Source organism: Vigna unguiculata, chromosome 9, assembly GCF_004118075.2.
Source record: "Vigna unguiculata cultivar IT97K-499-35 chromosome 9, ASM411807v1, whole genome shotgun sequence".
Lineage (NCBI taxonomy): Eukaryota > Viridiplantae > Streptophyta > Magnoliopsida > Fabales > Fabaceae > Vigna > Vigna unguiculata.
In genome coordinates, this window is record NC_040287.1 from 3,501,055 (window position 1) to 3,514,219 (window position 13,165).

Genomic DNA, 13,165 nt, shown 5'->3' on the forward strand with positions numbered 1-13,165 from the left:
TAAAAAATATCTCGTTTCATCGAGAGAATCAAATAATAAATATAATTAAAAAGTATATTAGTGGCAAATCATATTTTGAATGAGGTAAGTAATTCACACATTCAAAAAATACCTGATTCCATTGAGAGAATCAAATTTTGATCCAAGAACGAGAATTGTTAGAGTAACAGAGAATGGACACGAATGTAGTCGAAGAAGAAGCAGTTGCAATTCGCGGCTATGAACTTCGCCTCATTCGTTGCACCCTCAATTCTGAGCAACCACAACAAGTTTGCGCCTTGCAGAAACGTGATTCTTTGGATGATTCCATCAAGCACCTCTTGAATTTGATTCAGTGTGGCAGTTATATTCAAGCACTCACCTCCAAACCCTCCTTTCACCTTGTTTTCCGACTGGCCGCCCTTGACTCACCGCCACTCAGCGATCCCGATCACCTCTATCCTCTGTTGGTTGATCGCGCCGAGTGCTTCATCACCGCCGCAGCCAGCGACGCCGTTGAACAGCGACGTAGGGGCATGCTTGTCACGTGCATCGCAGTGGCCGCATTTCTAGGCTTCACTCAAGCCAATTTCACCGGGTAATTGAAATGCATTCTCTGTTTTTTTTTTTGTTTTTAATATATGTTTTTGTTTGGGGAATGAAAGTGTTGCTAGTGCAGACCCTTGAAAGGCGCAGAGCTACCGAGATGTCCTCTGCGTTTGGATGGTGATGACGAAGAACGAGACAATTGGGCGCGGAATGAACTTATATCTGCTGGTTCTGACTTGGTTGGGAAGTTCTCCAATCTTCAGGTACATCTATGTCATGCATTCAATTTGAATCAATTAGGCTGTGTTTAATTCCAATTCTTACGTACGTACATGTTGATGTTTTTTTGTTGTGTTTGTAGTATATAGTTTTTGCGAAGATGTTGCTTATTCGTGTGAAGGATTTAGGCGTTGAGATGAAAAGCCTTTGGTGGTGGCTTGCGCGGGTTTTGGTTGTTCAACAGAGGGTTTTGAATGAGCGGTGTTCCTCCTTGTCTGATCTCTTGCATTTGTATATGGGTGAAGCTTTGCAGACGTTTGGTTGTCGCGAACAAGTTGAGAGTTATTGGCAGGATGACTTACACGATGGAGAGAGCTCAGACATCGTCTCTGTGATTCATTTGGAGGCTGGAATTATTGAATATGTTTATGGACGGGTTGACTCTTGCAGGTAAATTAGTTTAAGCCATGAATTGTCCGAGTGATATGTTTCTTACCATTCATATCTTCATTGGAATTGATAGTATTGATATATTCTTACCTTGTGCGTTTATGGTATCAGGATGCATTTTAAATCAGCTGAGATGGCAGCTGGGCTTCAGCTTTCACTCACTGGTGTACTTGGTTTCCGTACTGAACACCAGGTAAACCTTGTTCACCTAATGCATCATCAATAACATGTTTCATCAAACTTATTTAATTCCTGGATCTGCGTAGGTGGAACCAAAGGCACAGATGGTACTCGTTACCAACACAGGTTCATCAAATAATGTGGATGAAAACTGTCCCTTAACGAATACCGGTATCCAAACATGTGATTCCAACAAAGGTGAAGATGATTGGAATTTGAATCAGCATGAAGCCTCTGAAGCATCTCCCGTACTTAGAATACCCAAGTTGTTAGAAAACAACGATGAAAATGGTGGCCATGTTACTGCTACTTTGACAGCAACTCAACAAGCTGTAATTCTGGCATTTTGCATTTTGATCGAGATCAAGATCTCCCCACACCGTGATGAGTTGCAACGTAAGTTACTTCAATTTCTACATTCATGCATGCAAATGTATACTTAATACATATAAATATATTTTTTAAGCCTGTAATCCAGTAGAGATTTTGTTTTACCTTGATTCAATCTTGTATGTGCAATTGTATTTCATTTATGTTTCTAAACCGTCTTGTGCTTAGATCTATTTAAATTTCTTATTGTATATATAAAAGCCTCTTATTTTCCCGAGAAGGAAAAGGTAAAAAAAAGAAGTCTCTAACCAAGTTCTCAATTGCTGTCTTATGACCTGGTTTCAGTATGGGAAATGGCACCTTACATTGAAGCAATTGATTCCCAGAACTTCTTTTACTTTACTGTAAGTAGACAAAATTCTACACCGGAACTTATACTTTATGAATGTAGTCTTTTCTGTACAACCTATATTATTATATTATTATTATATAGTTTTTTTTTTTTTCAAAATATTATTTTTCTGATGCTTATGGTGTTTTGTTTTCCCTTTTTCTCTAAATTTGTATTGTAAGGATTATCTGTATTTGATAATTTTCTCTTTGACGCTATATATAGATCAGGTGTTTATCGGATTTTTTGCGTATTCGATGGGAGTCATCTGATAGCCGTCCCCGAACTCAGCAGCGTGCCTTGCTGATGATGGATAACTTGGTACGCGTCTTAGCACGTTGACTTGGGAATTATAAATATATATGTTTTTAATTGAACTAAAAAACAGGAGTATAGTGTAAATTTAGATTTCTTTTAAGTTTTAAAATTAATTTTTCAAATTTAAATATATAAGAATTACAATAAGAAATAATTTTATTTATCTCCTTATACGTCCATAACTACATCCATTATAAACCATTGTCTTTGGATGATAAGTTTGATATTTCAGATTAAAACTAAATGTATCCGTAATTTCACTCGACGAGATCTATTATATTATATGAAATATATTTACATTTTTTATTGTACAATCAACATATATATGCGTCAAAATTAAAAATTACCAAATATAATAGATTGAAGTTGTCTCTTTGTACATGTATACGTTTAATCTGTCTATAATGAGTGGTTGTATATTTGAACACTGTAACTGATAAACTTGTACTATATATTATTTGCAGGTTAAACATATTTACGAGCCTTCTCCAGCAATAGCTGATAGAATTGCTTTTAGTTATGCTGTTTATATGCCTAGTATTCCTGAATTGAAGAAGTAAAAACCTTTGCTTTGTAAGCCTTTTATGTATGTATTTTAGCTTCATAAAAATGAGTCAATTCTTAAACATTGGTATTGCCTTTTTTTTTTTTTCTTTTTCAGGAAATATGGGTCACTTTTGAAAGAATGCCATTTGATAGGGGAGGCAGCGAAGGAGTTTGAAGAATTAGAATTATGGTATAATCTAATAGAGTGTTACAGGTATTATAATAAAACCTTAAATGAATAAACAGAATGATTTTTTTTACACTCCCATCACTTGATATTTGATTTGGAAAACAGTTCCATGGGGAAGAAAGCAGAAGCTGTTGAACTCATCAAGAAGAGACTTTTGGAAACACCAAATGACCCCAGCTTATGGTATGTTACGTGTTGGGGGAAGAAAGCTTATTTTTCCATTTTTCCATTTTTATTTTTCTATCTACTCAATTATTTTCTAGGTGTTCCCTGGGTGACATTACAGAGAATGATGCATGCTTCGAGAAAGCTCTGGAAGTTTCAAACAATAGATCTTATACAGCAAAGGTGTGTTTGTGCATATTCGTGTTTTTTTGCCTTCCACATATCTGCTTCTACCATATTATAAAACTTGTTTTTCTCTTACAGCGTTCTATGGCTAAAAGTGCATACAAAAGAGGAGACTATTACACGTCTATAATTTTGTGGTGTGTATTTAACTTTCTATCATCACTACCTTTATCGTAATGCATGCATGCACTTGCACTTATTTTTTAGATTGATATGTTAATTATAACATTTTTTGTTCATCAAATCTAGGGATTCTGCAATTGCAATGAACTCAATGGACTCTGAAGGTTGGTTTGGACTTGGGAAAGCTGCATTGAAGGTTATTAACATTTATTTTACTTTCTCGGCGTTAGATTTCATTACAACGAACAATTATTTTATTTTTTGTTTTTCTTTCACTATCTCATCATTTAGTATTCAAAAATTAAGGTTCTGGATTTGACAGGCTCCAGAGACAGGAAAGGCTCTGGATGCGTTTACTCGCGTAATTCAACTTGACCCTGAAAATGAGAATGCTTGGAATAACATTGCATGCTTGTAAGGAGTTCTTTCTTTCTTGTATTATTCAAAAACAATAAATATCTTAGTTCGTTGGTGCATAAGCTCTCTATTTTACCTGACATGCAGGCAAACGATGAAAAAAAGGGGCAAGGAGGCCTTCATCACACTGAAAGAAGCCTTGAAATTCAAGTTTCGTATACATCCCTTTCAAGAAACCTTGTTGAAACTCAATTTTTATATTTATCGCTGTTATTAAACTTCCTTTTCGTCATAAATATGGGCATATATGCTTGCATACATACAACATTTATACTATTTGTACCGGTTCATAACCATTCCATAGTTAACAACCTTTGCAAGTAATAACATAACGATACTTGGTAACAGACAAAACAGCTTGCATTTGTGGGAGAGATATAGCCTTGTTGCTGTCGAAATTGGCAATATCAGTCAGGTATGCTGTTTTCGGTTTATCCTCCTTTGATGAAACATGCTTTTTATGCAGTTGTAGTCTCTTAAATTTACTGTACCTTTTTCATTGGTTGAGTTATGAAAATAGGATACGAATGTTTATCTTCATGGGCCACTTTCACAATAAATATATCTCAAAGCCTTTTTAATTCAGCAATTAATTTTAAATTCAAGCGTAATAATAAGAAAAAAGTGTAGGGAAGCCATAATTTCTTTTGGTTTGATAAATTGTTTTAGGCTCTGGAAGGTGTGCAGACGATGTTGGACATCAGCAATAATAAAAAAGTAGATAGTGAGTTATTGGAAAGAATCACAGGGGAGGTGGAAAAGCGGGTTTTAGCATCTGTTGGCGGAAGATCACGTGAAACTGAACAATTATTGGTTTTACTCGGCAAAGTTTTACAACAGGTATTACTCAAGAACAATTCTTTTACTCTGCATAATGAAGTGGTTGAACAATGTTGTTTGCTCTGCATGTTAAATAAAAGGGTAATATTTTACGCTCTGCTACACTACAGATAGTTAAATATGGGAGTGGATTTGAATCTGATATCTGGGGCTTATATGCCAAATGGCACAAAATGAATGGAGATCTCATGATGAGCTCGGAGGCCCTCTTAAAGCAAGTTAGATCACTCCAGGTATGTTCCACGATAATGCTCATTTTCCTTTCATAATTAACCAATTGATATGATTTTTATTTTACTATTTGTATCGTTTCAGGGAAGTGATACGTGGAAGGACCAAGATCGGTTCAAAAAATTTGCAAAATCGTCTTTGGATCTTTGCCAGGTATACATGGACATGTTTTCATCTTCTTCTGGTAGTAGTAAACAACTGTCTACAGCTGAGCTGCACTTGAAGAATGTCATCAGACAGGCAAGATAATTTAGTACAATTTTTTCATGATGTTGGAGACACAACATTCTGTAAAATGTATTTTTGATTTATTTATTACTTTGTATATATTGTCAGGCTCAGAGCTGCTTCTCCGATACACAAGAGTTCAGGGATCTTCAAGCTTGCTATGATGAAGTGAAAATCAAACTCCAATCCAACTCCATCAATGCCTAGTTAACAGCATGTTGTTTTCTCTGTTATTAGGAGCAACTAAACTTTTTTTATTTTTAATTATATTTTAAAGGATTTAATTCATCATAACCATTCATCGAAACTTCAACTTTATTACAAACACATCTTTTCTTCATAATCAATTTCAATCCTCAAATATTGTAACATTTTTTTAATAGGTTAACGTAACATCAAATTTAAAAATTTAAGATTTACACTGAATCTTTGATTATGAAAAGAATATTAATCTTGATTACATGTATTATGTGAATGACTAAATAAAACATTAATTAAAATATGAATTTTGTAAAATGTTTACATTGGAGTAAAGATTAATAAGTTGTTTTATTTAATAAACGATTAAATATTCACATTAACTATATTAATCTTTGATTATGAAAAGAATATTAATCTTGATTACATGTATATTTATGTGAATGATTAAATAAAACATTAATTAAAATATGAATTTTGTAAAATGTTTACATTGGAGTAAAGATTAATAAGTTGTTTTATTTAATAAACGATTAAATATTCACATTAACTATATTTATTGCTTAATTTTAAAAGGACATTTTATATTAGTAACTCGTATTTTCGCGGGTTCTAGACAGGCGCAATATACGGTCTAAAAAAAAAACTCCTTAGTCTCGAGCTTCCATGCAATCTTAGATGTATCAAGTTTTCTTATATGAACCACTCTTACACAAATAACCGAGATGTTCTCTCCAACTCGAGTATTATAATTTCTTGGGAGTTTAGATTTTCAAATCAATCCTAATGTTAAGCAAGAAGTGTTAAAATCAAATTCATCTTGATTGCTTCTTGATGAATTTCAGAAAATCCAACAATGTTTTCTCCAAGAACACAAGAGTGACTCTATCTCACAATCTTTGATTTATAAATCAAAATTCGTGATTTTAAAAATGTGTAAGATGTTAGTTTTTAAAGACAAATTTGTCCATTAATTATATTAATCGATTATGAACCTAATTGATTGCTTTTCTTTAGTTTTGAAAACCTACAAATGTCTTTTCTATTGATTGATTATATTAGTGACTTAATCGATTAAACAGATCAATGGTATCAGTTTTGAAATCTTGTGATTGTGTTTTGTTTTAATTGATTAGATTAGGGGACTAATCAATTAATACATATCACTGGCAGGCAGGTACATGTTTTGAAATAAATTTGTTTTGTACCAAAACTTATCTTAATTGATTATGTTGTAATTAATTTGATTTTATAAACATTTTGTTTGATTTACAACAATTTCTAGAGTCAATTTACTAATATAGACTTAGTCGATGGATGGGCATCATCAAAAACCAACAATTTGGAGTTCTACGGCTCCCCTCTCAATATGTTTTTAACATGCCACATCTATGATCAAAACCAACAAAAAAACATAAGGACTAAAACTAATTGAAGGGACTAAAAAACATTAAACCAACATACATTATCCCAAAATGACACAAATTAACCATTTCATTTCTAGATTTATTTTATTGTTTTCTCAGTGTCTATGATTTTTCTTTTCAAGTTTAAGTTGGATATATGACTTATATATTTTTCTTACATGAAATGAATAAAAATCTCAATGAAAAAAAAAATCTTTTGAAATGAAGAAAGTAAGGTTTTTAAGAGTTTTCAAAAGTTGAGCTAGCTTAGATGATGAGTATTAAATCTTCGAGGAGAGATTCACTTGTACATAAGATGTTCTAACATTTTCTAACGTCAAGTAAGAAAATAATTAAATGAGTACTTCGACTAATGGTATCTTATACTTAGACTTTTTCAGTTCACATATAAAGATCATATAATAAATTTAATTACCTGAATCAGATTTTATTATCAATAATTTTTCTAAAAATAATTAGTTATCATATCATTATATTCTGACTGATTAATAACAATAATATCTTTAAAAATATAGTTAGTTCTAAATATCTTAAAATATGTTTAAGTACATGAAATTCAAATATCTCTGACCGAATATATATTGATATTATTATATGAAAAATTAACTCGGGGTTGAGTTGTGCTTTGGTATATGCTACAAGTTGCAGACTAAGATTATAATTTATTATATCCTTAGAAATTTTGATACTACATATTTTGGATTTTTTTTTTCTTCTACATACGTGATGTAATTTTAGGAAAGAAGAAGGAAGGGATAAGAGTGGTTGGTATCAAATGTGACGTAGCAATGGTTTTAGTTTCCATTTCATTTTGAAAACTTGTTTGGTATCAAAAAATTGAACCAGTTTTGTCCTCTTGTGTTAATGTCTTTGGTAGTAACATTATGGGTCAGAGTTATCATTTATTTGTTGATTTTTTTTTTATTCATCTCGAAGAAAAGGTAAATATAAGTTTTCCACTTGAAAAGCATGTTATCTGTTGTTCAACGTTGAAATTCTAAAGTAAATATCTTAAAAGTGAGATCTACTTTTTACATTAGGCTTTAAAAGTAAGATTTAGATTTTAGGATTAAATATATTTAACTTTCTAAACTTTTCATAAATTGAAATTTTTTTTCTTCTGAACTGAATACATATAATTTTTTAAATTTATTATATTAAATTTTTTTATGTTTAATTACATTATTGTGTTTGAATTGTTTATCCTATTATATATTTTAAATTAATTATTAACTTTGAACGTCATCTAATACATAAAAAAATTTATGTCTTTGAATTAAGAATGATCATCTCATTCTTAAAATTTAGTGACAAAAAAATAGTAAAGTTTGGAATAGAATATTTAAGCCTAGATTTTATATTAATATTTTTATGAATAATAGTAATTAATAGATCGAATTTGATGAATGATCAGTGGTATTCTCAAATACAACTTACCTATTTCCATGATTCTTTAAAATTCACCATTTTGCTTATTTTTTTTTCAACATTTTGCATTTATTTTCAAATCGGTGGAGTTTGGACGTTGTCCGTTTATTACCTACTTTCTTTTGTACTCATGCATTAAAATTAAAATAAGTTACATAGCACAGTTCTAATTTGATTATTATTGATACTTGTCAGAGAAAAAGATAAGATATTTAAACAAAAATCCATGCTCGAATTATGACCACACAAGCGGTTCCTGGTGAAAAAAATTGTTAGATAAATAGAGTCACCTATTACTAAAACTTTTGCATCAGTTACCACAACATTACATTAGAACATGGCTTCCTTAGTAACACTGTTCTCAAGCTTCTTTCTAGCAGTTTTAGTGGCTCTCACAGTTCAAATCCTTTTCTTCTCACCCATTGATCCAGTTTTGCTTGATCTCAAACCTTCCACAACAACCAGAGACAACAAATTACAGGTGAAAAGTTGATACTATTGTAACATGGTTTTGTTATGGAGTTGAATAAGAATCTGTGTTTTTACTTGCTGTGTTGCTGTTTTTGGAACAGAACATCATTAAACTTGGAGATGGACATGTGAAGGAACCAGAAGATCTTTGTGTGGATAAAGAAGGAACTATGTATACTGCTACTCGAGATGGTTGGATTAAAAGAATGCTCAGAAATGGAAATTGGGAGAATTGGAAGTATATCGGTGGTGATACCTTGATAGGAGTCACAGAATCTAAAGAAGGTGGTATCATTGTTTGCGACTCTGATAGGGTAAGTCGACCAGAAATAATATCAATTCACAATATATAAATAGGTGTAATCTTTATTTTAGAATTGAATAAATTTGTGTAATTCTCATCTTACAAACTGAATTTATGGAGTTGAGTTAGACTTAAAATCCACATGTAACAACATTAAACTGTTCTCAAAAGCATGTTCTGTATGTTCGGAACATTCTGATAAACTTTCTCGTAACAACAGACACTTTAAAAAGTTTGAAGTTATATATGTTTTCACATTTTGGGAGTTCTATCATTTGAAGAGTTTTAAGGATAATAAAATTGGCAAAAACTATGATTTGCAGGGTTTGCTGAGGGTTAGAGAAGATGGTATCAGTGTTCTCACTTCACATGCTAACGATGGTTCTGAAATAAGGTTAGTCCCACACACTCACGCTTCATTTTCAGATTGCTTTGTTCTGTTACTGTCCCAGAATTTATTGCATGGTTACTATTTCTATGTCTTAATTTTAACACACTTCAATGTTTTCCTTTTTGTCCTTTCTATATGCTAACTCATTACTCTAAGGTGATTTCCAAAACGACAAAAGTACCAAAAAAAATATAAGAAAAACACCACGTGGTTAATGTGTTTGTATTTACCTAAATTCAGTAAAGTATCAATAATTGATATGTTGTCATGTTTAGTCATATGTGACACTCATTGAATGGAAGTAGTTTTAACTTTAGTATTAGGAAAAATAAATAAATAAATAAATATATATATATATATATATACTAAAATAATATCTTTAAAATTTATATATTTACTTAATTTAATTTTTATAAATTTTCAAATACAAATTTTTTTAAAGTTTAGGACCACGACAGCTTGTGTCCAAAGAAGATCCGTCCGTCCTGTTACCCTGTTAAACTTCGCGACAATTTGTTTATTTAACTAAACTTGTTTACTTTCCAAAGTCATTTTTCAACTCTATTTTTTTTTCAGTTTCCGAGGTTATGAATGAAGGTAGAATATGACTTTTTAACCTTCAATCCCAAAAAGAGTTTATTTTGATAAATAAATTCATAAATGTTTAGTGAAAAAAAAGACATAAAAACAAACAAAAATAGTATCGTAACTGTCAAGGTTCACGTTAGAATGCAGAAGAGTGGGACCAACATAGGAAAACGAATCTGCGTTGTGATTTCAGGACCATGTTTAATGGGTGGACAGAAACCTAAGTATAAATATTTGGTTTGGAAAGGCTTAATTTACACCAACAAACGAACAATTTATAAAAATAACTTACGCTAATTTCAACTTACAAGATTAAACATTTTTCAAACTCGAATTAAATATTTATATGTAGTTTAATACAAATTTAATAGTGATAATATATATAATAGCTTTAAAGAACTTAATTATCAAGTTTTTAACTTTCATTAAGATTTTGACGTGGAAAAAAATAGTGATTAATCAGAATATATCGTTATGCATCTTCCTTATAATTCCTAGTTAATTTGAACTTATATTAAGGGATAGCTTTCGAATTTTCTTTTATTTTCTTTTTCACGATTATTTTAGTTTCAAATGTATTAAACTAGTTTATGATGCTGAAGTTGTTGTGGAGATGTAACACAAATCAACCTTCAAAATGACATCAATATGATTTTCCTGTTCATACTTAAAAAACACTGGCAACCGAACAAATGGAATAACTTAAAATGTGAAATAAGATAATTAGAAGAACTGTCCAAGTTGGTGACAGAAGAATTTCTTGACACGAAACCCTAAATTGCTTGTTGAAGAAATAATAAATGGTAACCCTAAATCCACGACAAACTTATCAATGTAGAAGTCGTCATTGAGAAACAAAAATGTTTAACACCACAAACACGTATTATTCCGACAAAAACGTCAAAAACTTCGATAATTACGTATCAGAGTTCCTCATTCTATCGTATCTAAGCAAATCCTTACAAGATTTCACCTAAGAACTTATATATATTACCTTTTAAAAATAATTTTATTAAAATAAGCTCATTCTTAAAATAAATAATTATTTGTAAATTAATAGAGAGAGTAATTAATTTTAGAATAAAATTAAAGGTGAGAGAAAGATGTCTACACGAATCTTCTTTATACATATATTTTATTTATACATATATGTATATATATTCTATTATTTCAACTATAATAATTATTATCATCCATTTTTCATGTACTTTGACTACTACACCTCTGGTAAATATTATAACTATCATTACTAATTTTAATTTAGTAGCTTCAATCTGATAATCTCATATTGTGGGAAAAATAAAAAGTTTGAAGCATTTTAAAGAGTAATGAGAATGAAATGAAAATTGGATGGAACCAGGTTTGCAGATGATGCAATAGAAGACTGGGATGGGAATGTGTATTTCAGCATTGTGAGTACAAAATTTGATATGCATCATTGGCATTTGGATTTCTTAGAGGCAAGACCTCATGGACAACTTTTCAAGTACACTGCCCAAACCAATGAATCTGCTCTTCTTCTCGATAATCTTGCCTTTGCTAATGGAGTTGCACTCTCCAAGGACCAAGATTTTCTTTTGATCTGTGAAACTTGGAGGTACCACTTTCTAATCTTAAAACAACACTTTCTTCTGTTATCTCTAATTTTCTTTTGTCTCATGTTATAAGTGTTGTGTGAATCAGATATAGGTGTCTCAGGTATTGGTTAAAAGGAGAAAACAAAGGCAAAACAGATATTTTCGTAGAAAACCTTCCCGGTGCACCTGATAATATCAATCTTGCTCCTGATGGATCCTTCTGGATCGGTTTGATTCAGGTATTACAGAGTTTTTTTTTTTCTTTTTTTTATTCTTTTTTTTATCGATAAAAAATATTAGTCGTGTTGTGTTTTAATAAACTTAAATGTATTAGACATTATAACTAGTCGTTGTAAGAAACTAACTGTTGTGGTTAGTTAATGCATTAGTAGTTGTGAGTCTATAAATTATATTGTATATTATGAATGAACAGCAATAATAATGAATAAATTTTTTTTTACAAGTAGGGAGTTGTTGTCTACAAAGTGGTATCAAGTCGTTAGTTTTTAATAACGAAGTAAGTTGAACTAATAATCTATCTTTATCTATTTTTTAAATTTATCAAATCAATCTTATTTTTCTAAAGTATTAGCACTAAAATTAAATTTACGGTTTTTTTCTCTCTTTTTCTTTCATCTAATCATTAATTCACTTTATCATTCTTAAGAAAAGTTTAAGTTTAACTCAATCTTAATCTTACTGTGATACTGAATTGTTTTCTTTGAAAACTGATGTAACAGTTGAATTCTGAAAGGCTGGAGTTTATGTACAACTACAAGATAACGAAGCACCTTATTGCTTCATCTCCAAGACTCTTTAACTTTGTGGCTGATCTGAAGAGAAGAGCAAGGGTGGTGAATGTGGGAACTGATGGCAAGATAATTAGAAAGTTGGAAGATAGTAATGGGAAGGTCATTAATTTTGTGACTTCAGCTTTGGAGTTTGAGGATAATCTTTACTTTGGTAGTCTTAGTTCCAATTTTGTTGGAAAATTACCACTGAATGCTGCGTAGAATGGTGAAGTTCAAGTCTTGAATAAGGGGCCATCTCTCAGCTTGGATCATGCAAAACAGAAGCATCTCCTTATATGTATGATGCAGACTAAGCATATAGGGTAGATATTCATGATAAGGTCTCCATGTCTTTTCTTTATGTTTCACTTAGACATTTTTAAAATTCTTAAATCTTTTCGAACGTTAAACATTCATTAGATCAAGGTCATTTCTTCTACACCCCACATTCATTTGCTCTTACTTTTCGTAAAAAGTAATATGAAATCAACTAATAACAAATACGGTTTAAGGATCTGATTTCAAAAATAGTTTAGGGACCTAATTACAATAATTTTATGACTGCCTGTCAAAACTATAAGAAAATTGTGTGTTCAAGGAAAAAACTACAACTTTGTTTTTTCAGGCCATTAGAATGGAGTTTTCTAT

At 31.1% G+C, this 13,165-nt stretch overlaps 2 protein-coding genes across 2 annotated transcripts; both read left to right on the forward strand.

The window, feature by feature from the left end:
* The first annotated feature begins 117 nt into the window (after positions 1 to 117).
* Positions 118 to 5,665, forward strand: LOC114162950 (tetratricopeptide repeat protein 27-like). The gene is made up of 20 exons (XM_028046966.1): positions 118 to 577; positions 659 to 791; positions 890 to 1,197; positions 1,309 to 1,390; positions 1,464 to 1,773; positions 2,053 to 2,111; positions 2,324 to 2,419; positions 2,881 to 2,972; positions 3,078 to 3,176; positions 3,258 to 3,335; positions 3,416 to 3,500; positions 3,582 to 3,640; positions 3,753 to 3,822; positions 3,949 to 4,040; positions 4,131 to 4,193; positions 4,392 to 4,458; positions 4,713 to 4,883; positions 4,994 to 5,116; positions 5,199 to 5,354; positions 5,451 to 5,665. The coding sequence occupies exons 1-20, from the start codon at positions 174 to 176 to the stop codon at positions 5,547 to 5,549; spliced, it is 2,646 nt and encodes an 881-aa protein (XP_027902767.1). The 5' UTR covers positions 118 to 173; the 3' UTR covers positions 5,550 to 5,665.
* A 2,982-nt stretch (positions 5,666 to 8,647) lies between these two features.
* Positions 8,648 to 12,958, forward strand: LOC114163983 (protein STRICTOSIDINE SYNTHASE-LIKE 4-like). The gene is made up of 6 exons (XM_028048407.1): positions 8,648 to 8,876; positions 8,968 to 9,180; positions 9,494 to 9,564; positions 11,510 to 11,746; positions 11,833 to 11,965; positions 12,467 to 12,958. The coding sequence occupies exons 1-6, from the start codon at positions 8,733 to 8,735 to the stop codon at positions 12,737 to 12,739; spliced, it is 1,071 nt and encodes a 356-aa protein (XP_027904208.1). The 5' UTR covers positions 8,648 to 8,732; the 3' UTR covers positions 12,740 to 12,958.
* Positions 12,959 to 13,165: the final 207 nt, after the last annotated feature.

Coding starts and splice junctions, on each gene's coding strand:
- LOC114162950 (XM_028046966.1), top strand. CDS start 174: ATGGACACGAATGTAGTCGAAGAAGAAGCAGTTGCAATTCGCGGCTAT. Junction 792..889: donor GGAAGTTCTCCAATCTTCAG/GTACATCTATGT, acceptor TTGTGTTTGTAG/TATATAGTTTTTGCGAAGAT. Junction 3,336..3,415: donor CCAAATGACCCCAGCTTATG/GTATGTTACGTG, acceptor ATTATTTTCTAG/GTGTTCCCTGGGTGACATTA.
- LOC114163983 (XM_028048407.1), top strand. CDS start 8,733: ATGGCTTCCTTAGTAACACTGTTCTCAAGCTTCTTTCTAGCAGTTTTA. Junction 9,181..9,493: donor TTGTTTGCGACTCTGATAGG/GTAAGTCGACCA, acceptor TATGATTTGCAG/GGTTTGCTGAGGGTTAGAGA. Junction 11,966..12,466: donor TCTGGATCGGTTTGATTCAG/GTATTACAGAGT, acceptor CTGATGTAACAG/TTGAATTCTGAAAGGCTGGA.